Source organism: Capra hircus, chromosome 15, assembly GCF_001704415.2.
Source record: "Capra hircus breed San Clemente chromosome 15, ASM170441v1, whole genome shotgun sequence".
Lineage (NCBI taxonomy): Eukaryota > Metazoa > Chordata > Mammalia > Artiodactyla > Bovidae > Capra > Capra hircus.
In genome coordinates, this window is record NC_030822.1 from 32,645,483 (window position 1) to 32,654,529 (window position 9,047).

Consider the following 9,047-nt stretch of genomic DNA (forward strand, 5'->3'; position numbering starts at 1 on the left):
ATGAGAGGCATGTATACCTGGGAGGGGGACTTCTGCTGGGATCAGCTGGCTCCTGGAGGGCTGGAGCAGAGGCCTGGAACAGATCTAAGAAAGAGGCCAAGTGAGTTGGGGCTGGCAGAGAAAACCAGAGTGACCGGCATAACAGCAGAAATCTGACTCTATAGTGATCACTAGAGCGATGACACAAAGTTTGAGTAAAGAGCCCGTAGAATCAGAGTCAATAGAATCAGTCAATAGGTCAGGGATATGAGCCTAGGGGCCACAGTGCAGATCCATCTCTCATGGACTCTCATACCCAGATAGAAAATATACCTTCTCTGTGGCATGACCTCATCTCCTGACTTGAGGTCATGACTTCTCATCTTCTGTCATTCTCATCCTTGTATGTCTGTCCTTGTCTAAGAGGAGAACTTCTCTCACCCCTCCCCCAATGCTTGATCTTCTACAAGCCTCAGGTCCTGCCATTACTATTAGGAGAAACCCTCTGCTGCCTCCAAGGCCTGTGCTCCTGTGTTGTGTGTTAGGGACCACCTCGTGCAGATTTTAGCTATGTAACCCAGACCAGGTTATACCTCCCTCCTGTGAGTGCTACTTGCTCTCTTCCTGCCTCAGTCTGGCCCCGCTTCAGTCCCAGCTGCTGAAACAGTCTAGAGAAAAAAGGAGAAATCAAAAATAAGGAGATGGAAGGACAGATCAGTTAAACTTGCTTATTAAAAGTTCAGCATCAATAAGCGCTATCTTTTCAGTGTGGTCCTGTAGATTGAATCTTGGCATTAAAGTTCAAAGATGTGAAATTGATTCCTTCATTTGCCTCTTATTTCCTCCATGATCACTTGGGGACTCTGCTTCCCAAATACATCATTCTGAGATGCTCTTGGATTAAAAAGGTAGCCTACTTACAGTTTACTACACTGACTGAATGCTCTCTAGATATGGAGCCACATACAATTTGGGGGAGACACTGAAATAGATGACACAGGCTTTCTTTAGTCATTTGCTCACATTTTGGCTGTGGAGGCGAGAAACAAGACAATGACAGGTAAAGACTTGGCAGAACACGCCTGCCAAGTGTGTGGAAGGGTGATGGGAAAGAGAAGAAACCAGATAAGCAGAGTTGGATTGTGAATGGCATTAGACGTATATTTTTGTTGAATCTGGAAAGGGGGAAGATGGTGGATTATTAGGCATTTTCAACAAGACTAGTCAAGCAGTAAGACTGAGGTTGTGTGGGCAAAGAAACTGGAGGGCCTGTGATGGAGCTCTTAGGAAGTGGGCCCTCAGGGAGGAAGAGAGACCTGTTTGCAACTGGAGAAGCATATTCACTTAGGATAAGGGTGACACCATGGAGAAGAGGATATTCTTTCATTCATTTAAGAATTATTAGCACATTTCTCTCCCATGGATATACTGGCAGTAAATGTAAAAACACAGCCCCAGTGTCATGGGGCTTCCCATGCTGTCGGTTCCAGTGCTGTCTGAGAGAAAATGTAGATATACGTTAGATGTGGAGACGTTTCTAACTAAAAACAAACAAACAAACAACAACAAAAACACTTCTTATTCTGACCTAGTTAGTCAAAGCTGATGGAAGGTTTTAGAGAATTTCCATTTGTGGAGGCACTTAAGAGATAGCCGGTAAGCCTCACTTTGCCTCGGAGTTATATTATCCAGCAGCAGAAAGGAGGAAGATTCTCCAGGAATGGAGTCCTTCGTGCATATATTTAAAAACCACCTACTGAGCACCAAACAGGTTCAATAGAGTCCATGAATACAGAAATGAAGAAAGCACTATCCTTTTACTAAAAGCACTAACAGTCCAGTGAATGGACAAATGGGTGCATTAGCAACACACATCACACTCTCCCCGTGTTATTTAATTCAGCCCATTAATAAGTCTTCCTTCAAAACACTGAGAAAATCTACCTGGAGGAGTCTGCAAAGGCTTCACCAAGAAGGTGCCAGGATCTTGGCCAGGTGTGGAAATAGGCAGGGGAAAGTATTCCCAATAAATAGTTGGAGCTGCAAGCATGACTATTTCAGGTAGTGGCAGATTCTCCAGTGTGGCTGAACCTAGGATGAATATATAGAGGAATGGTAAGAAGTGAGGCTAATAATATAGGCAAGACCAAGTTTGTATCCATGTTGAGTAGTTTTAAATTTTTCTTGTAGTCATGAGATCTCCAGTGGTTTTCAGGAGGTCTGTCACACCATGGTAGATAGATGGATTGGTAGTGGAAAACTATAGGGAGAGATTTCTAGTGACACAAGCAATTGATGATATACTTCAGGAAGACAAAAAGGGCAGAAAGAGGAGACAAGCAGCATGAAAGAATTCAGGGGAGGGGTCCTGGGGTACATTATTGAGAAAGATCTGACAGAAGCTATATGACTGAAACATAATGGAGAAGGGAGATGTAGAAAGGTAAGAGGCTGAAAAATGAGCAGAGGCTGAAAAATGAACAGAGACTAGAGACTCTGCTGCTGCTGCTGCTAAGTCGCTTCAGTCGTGTCCGACTCTGTGCGACCCCATAGACGGCAGCCCATCAGGCTCCCTCATCCCTGGGATTCTCCAGGCAAGAACACTGGAGTGGGTTATTATTTCCTTCTCCAATTCATGAAAGTGAAAAGTGAAAGTGAAGTCACTCTGTCATGTCTGACTCTTAGCGACCCCATGGACTGCAGTCTACCAGGCTCCTCCATCCATGGGATTTTCCAGGCAAGAATCCTGGAGTGGGGCGCCATTGCTTTCTCCACTAGACCCTGAAGGAACCTGTAAACCAGGGTGAGGAGTGTGGATTCCATCGTTAGTATGGTGATATTAGTAATTCCAAGAAGGTCTTAGGCAAAGCCTGGCAAATTATAAATTTGTCTTTTTAATAGTCTCTTCAGCTGTAGTATGGAGAATGGATTATAGAGTGTCCAAGATACAGACCACAGAGGTCAGTTAGGAGGCTTTCGAAGTCTGGGTGAAAGATGACGGTGGTTTAAATGAATGTTAGCAGGAGAAAAGAAAAAGGGTAAGGAGTGAAATACATTTTGCAGATGGATAGGATTTGCTAAGGAACCAGATATAAAGGAAGAGGTGAGGAATTAAACTAAGGATTATCCCTGGGTTTCTGATCTCACTACTGGATGTGTTCAGTCATATCTGACTCTTTGCAGCCCCATGGGCTGTAGCCTGCCAGGCTGCTCTGTCCACGGAATTTTCCAGGCAAGAATACTGGAGTAGGGTGCCATTTCCTTCTCCAGGGGATCTTCCTGACCCAGGGATGGAAATGGTATCTTGAGTCTCTTGCACTGGCAGGCAGATTCTTTACCACTAGCACCAGTGGGGAGCCCTCACTACCAGATGGACAACAGTAATATGTACTACGATGGACAAGTCATAGGGAAGAAATAGTCTGTGAGGAGATGAAAAGACGTGTTTTCACTGTATTTTGTTTGAGATGACTGTGAAATATCTAAGAGGAGATATCCAACAGGTAGTAGGATATACTAGTCTGGACCTGAGAGTAGAAGGTATGCGTTTGAAAATTCTCTGAACAGAGATAGTTTAAAAAATCATCACAGGAACAACACAGGAATGGCAGGAATTTATCCCTTTTTATGGCTGAATAGTATTTCATTATGTATATATGCCACATTTTCTTTATCCATTGCTTCACTGTGCAAAGTGTTTAAAAAAAATTATCTCAGCTAACCTTCAGAAGAAAATTTTTATGTAGGAGAATAAAAGAGATGGGACACAGTTCAAAATTTTAGAAACAAATGATCATGCACTTTCACAGTAAATGATGATCAAAGAAGGAAAAAGGAGATAAAAGATCACAGAAGGAAGAAGAATGGTGTAAAATTTCAGGAAATTCAGAGGTTAGTCTTATAGAAAGGTGAGAGTGGAGCATCTCTTCTGAATGTCATGACTTCTAGAAAGAAAGCAGGTGAAGGCAGAAGTAGGTAGAAATGAAATCTAAAGTTCAGAGAAGGAGAACAATAGGGCTTTTCACATTCTCAAGTCAACTGGAGGTGGGGCTTTATGGTAAGGTTCCTGAATGTCAAGTAAGGACCTATAGAACCTTTTTTATATTCAGTTCAGTCACTCAGTCGTGTTGACTCTTTGCGACCCCATGGACTGCAGCACGCCAGGCCTCCCTGTCTAGCACCAACTCCTGGAGATTTCTCAAACACATGTCCATTGAGTTGGTGATGCCATCCAACCATCTCATCCTCTGTTGTCCCCTTCTCCTCCTGCATTCAGTCTTTCCCAGTATCAGTGTCTTTTCCAGTGAGTCAGTTCTTTGCATCAGGTGGCCAAAGAATTGGAATTTCAGCTTCAGCATCAGTCCTTCCAATGAATATTTAGGACAGATTTCCTTTAGGATGGACTGGTTGGATCTCCTTGCAGTCCAAGGGACTCTCAAGAGTCTTCTCCAACACCACAGTTCAAAAGCATCAATTCTTCAGTGCTCAGCTTACTTTATAGTCCAACTCTCACATGCATACATGACTACTGGAAAAACCACAGCTTTGACTAGACAGACCTTTGTTGGCCAAGTAATGTCTCTGCTTTTTAATATGTTACCTAGGTTGGTCATAGCTTTTCTTCTAAGGGGCAAGCATCTTTTATTTGTGTGGCTGTAGTTACCATCTGAAGTGATTTTGGAGCCCCCCAAATAAAGTCTGCCACTGTTTCCACTGTTTCCCCATCTATTTGCCATAAAGTGCTGGGACCGGATGCCATGATCTTAGTTTTCTGAATGTTGACTTTTAAGCCAACTTTTTCACTTTCCTCTTTCACTTTCGTCAAGAGGCTCTTTAGTTCTTCTTCACTTTCTGCCATAAAGGTGGTGTCATCTGCATATCTGAGGTTATTGATATTTCTCCCAGAAATCTTGATTCCAGTTTGTGCTTCATCCAGCCCAAGGTTTCTCATGATGTACTCTGCATATAAGTTAAATAAGCAGGGTGACAATATACAGCCTTGATTCCTTCCCCTATTTTGAACCAGTCTGTTGTTCCATGTCCACTTCTAACTGTTGCTTCTTGACCTGCATACAGATTTCTCAGGAAGCGGGTCAGGTGGTCTGGTATTCCCATCTCTTTCAGAATTTTCCAGTTTGTTGTGATACACATAGTCAAAGGCTTTGACATAGTCAGTAAAGCAGAAGAAGATATTTTTCTGGAACTCTCTTGCTTTTTCAGGGATCCAGCGGATGTTGGCAATTTGATCTCTGGTTCCTGTGCCTTTTCTAAACCCAGCTTGAACATCTGGAAGTTCATGGTTCATGTACTGTTGAAGCCTGTCTTGGAGAATTTTGAGCATGACTTTACTAGCATGTGAGATGAGTGCAATCGTTCGGTAGTTTGAGCATTCTTTGGCATTACCTTTCTTTGGGATTGGAATGAAACTGACCTTTTCCAGTCCTCTGACCACTGCTGAGTTTTCCAAATTTGCTGGCATATTGACGTTCAAAGAAAATATTTAGAACTTGGAGGGGAGTGAATTATCATAGGAAGTGAATAATCAGGCTTAATTGTTTATTATGTATTCAGGCTTTACATTTCAGAAGAGAAATGCCCCTTTATAATTAGCAGTATAGGTTGAGTTGGGAGGCAAAGGAAGACAGTGAATGGTTTTTGGGTAAGTTTTTTTTTTTTTTTTAATCCTGGGCCATAAATCTAGCCTTGGTAAATTCAAAAAAATTGAAATCACTCCAAGCATCTTTTTTGGGTAAGTTTTGAGTCAAATAGGTATCTGTGTCCTTCATAGCACTGTACTTGACTACGCAAAGACTACAAAAACATTTCATCCACTGAATTCCTTTATGAAGGATGCCTTACTAGCTCTATTGTTATTTAACGTCCTGACCACTCAATAGTTTTATGAGCATCTTAAGGGTAAAGGTGAAATATAATGTCCCACTTCATATTAGGATTATTTTCTAATTTCTTTTAAGGTCCAGTAGTAAGATCAAGGGCTAAGCCTTCCATGTAAATGATCAGAGTTTGAACCTGAACACTGTAATCCTGCTGACACTGTGCACTGTCCAGAAGGGTCCTGTGGAAGGGAATTTCTGTTGAGAGAGAAATTTCTGTTGGCCCTGTCAGCCCCCAGTATCACCTCAACTCATCCAGCAGTCTTCCTGTTGGTGGGGATCCCAGGCCTGGAGCACCTACATGTCTGGATCTCTGTTCCTTTCTGCTCAGCCTATACACTGGCCCTGCTTGGCAGCTGCACCCTCTTCTTCATCATTCAGGCTGATGCAGGCCTGCATGAGCCCATATACCTCTTCCTGGCCATGTTGGCAGCCATTGATTCAGGCTTTTCCTCTTCAACTGTACCCAAACTGCTTGCCATCTTCTGGTTCAGGGATCGAGAGATCAGCTTCTATGCCTGTCTGGTCCAGATGTTCTTTCTCCACTCCTTCTCCATCATGGAGTCAGCAGTGCTGCTGGCCATGGCCTTTGACCGCTATGTGGCCATCTGCAAGCCGCTGCACTACAGCACCATCCTCACCAGGCCACTTATCACCAAGATCGGCTTGGCTGCTGTGACTTGGGCGGTGACCCTGATGACTCCACTCCCCTGTCTGCTCAGACGCTTCCACTACTGTCGAGGTTCAGTGATTGCCCACTGCTACTGTGAGCACATGGCTGTGGTAAGGCTGGCCTGTGGGGACCCTTGCTTCAACAACATCTATGGCATTGCTGTGGCCATGTTCGTACGGGCTTTCAATCTGCTTTTTGTTATCCTGTCTTATATCTTCATCCTCCGGGCAGTTCTATAGTTTGCCTCTCAGGAGGCTCGCTACAAAGCCTTTGGGACATGTGTGTCCCACATAGGTGCCGTTTTAACCTTCTACACACCTCCCGTCATGTCCTCAGTCATGCACCAGGTAGCTCGCCAGACTGCTCCACATGTGCACATCCTTCTTGCCAATTTCTATCTGCTCTTCCCACCCGTGGGGAATCCCATCATCTATGGGGTCAAGACCAAGCAGATTCATGAACGAGTCTTGAGACTGTTCCTGAGAAAGGATGTATAAATGATGTCTGGATCAGACAGGCATAGGAGTTGAGGGGCACGTGGAGATAGAGTGGGACTGGTGGAATGCTGAAGTGGGGTTGAGGGAATGATAGGTAAAGGTCCGTCTAGTCAAGGCTATGGTTTTTCCTGTGGTCATGTATGGATGTGAAAGTTGGACTGTGAAGAAAGCTGAGCACTGAAGAAGTGATGCTTTTGAACTGTGGTGTTGGAGAAGACTCTTGAGAGTTCCGTGGACTGCAAGGAGATCCAACCAGTCCATTGTGAAGGAGATCAGCCCTGGGATTCCTTTGGAGGGAATGATGCTAAAGCTGAAACTCCAGTACTTTGGCCACCTCATGCGAAGAGTTGACTCATTGGAAAAGACTCTGATGCTGGGAGGGATTGGAGGCAGGAGGAGAAGGGGACAATAGAGGATGAGATGACTGGATGGCATCACTGACTCGATGGACGTGAGTCTGAGTGAACTCCGGGAGTTGGTGATGGACAGGGAGGCCTGGCATGCTGTGATTCGTGGGGTCACAAAGAGTCGGACACGACTGAGGGACTGAACTGAACTGAGGGGGCTGCCAGAGTTTCCATGCTCAGTTCTGTCTTGTGTGTATGCTAAGTCACTTCAGTCCTGTCCGGACTCTATGGACTATAGCCTACCGGGTTCCTCTGACCACGGGATTCTCCAGGTAAGAATACTAGAGTGACTTGCCATTCCCCTCTCCAGGGGATCTTCTAAACCCAGGGGTCACACTCCTTGTTTCTTATGTCTCCTGCATTGGCACCACTAGCACCACCTGGAAAGCCCTCAGTTCTTTCCTGGTACACTGAAAAAGCTAACTGATATCCTGCAACTCAGAGTCACCAGTCTGATCTGGGCTCAAGGTTCTGTGTAGTCTGGTAACCTCTGGACTCAAATCGCTGACTTTGCTGTCTTCTCAAAAAGCCCATTCTTGTATCAGAGGCAAAGGTTGGACCCACTCTTCCATTGGCAACATCACTAAGAACACAAAGATGCTTTTGCATTTATTTATGAAGTGGATTTAATAAATTATCCAGTCAAGATCTGGGTAAGGACCAACATTTCATCTGAGGAAGGAATGTCCCTTTAGTCTGACCCATCTTTGTGCCCCATCTTTGCTTAAATATTACCAGTCTTGGGAGCTCATGATCTTCCAGGACTATTGGCTCCAATATGGACAGCTTTACTTGTTAAGATTTATTTCTTCAAATAAGTTGGCTTATCGTTTGACTTCTTTTGGCCTCTACACCCCCACGAACAATCCCTCCCATTAAATACTTTCAATAAGACAAGTCTTTCTGCCATTTGTCTATGTATCATGCAACTCTTTATTTGCACACAGATGTATTTTATCTACTAGTCCATTCACAAAATATTACTGAGTGCTAAATCTATGCTAGGGGCTGTACATGGATTGTTATGGTAGGGATGCTAGACTTATATCTATGTCCTGAGACAAAGAAGGAAATATCAAGTGCAATAGGTTGTGTTCTATGAACTCCCCGTCACAAGGCCCAGTATCAAGTAATAAATAGGTAAGCAAAGCAAATGGGAAATGGAAATTTTTTTTCCAAGTGTTTCATAAAAATGTTTTATTAAGGTGACTTATGTGGAATGAAGAAAACCTTAAAGACCATTTTAAACACATTTAATCTGGGGTCATTTCTCATGTTTCCATAGAAAATGGGGATATTGACCTATGCTTTATTTTTTCCCTCTCTTTTCCTCTATCCAATAGAAATTTACATACTATAGAATTCTCAAGTATTAATCCTGACAACTAGCATTTGTGTAGTCACACAAGCCCTTATTTACAATCTTTCACATATGCATTTTCTACATTTATCTTGTGACTCCTTTGTTTCCCCAGACTGTTTAGAAGTTACATGTGTCTCTACCTATCTCTAGTTCTATATCTATTTATATATACCTGTCTATTCATACTACTAGCTTTGAAAGAGAATCTCTAAGCTCTTGTTAGATGGTTGGAAG

General features: G+C 43.4%; 1 protein-coding gene across 1 annotated transcript; it reads left to right on the top strand.

Annotated features, from left to right (window-relative positions):
• LOC102175047 (olfactory receptor 52K1-like) lies at window positions 1-7,043 on the top strand. The gene is given in 2 exon segments (XM_013969684.2): window positions 1-100; window positions 6,052-7,043. Coding segments are annotated over 2 exon segments (1,092 nt in total).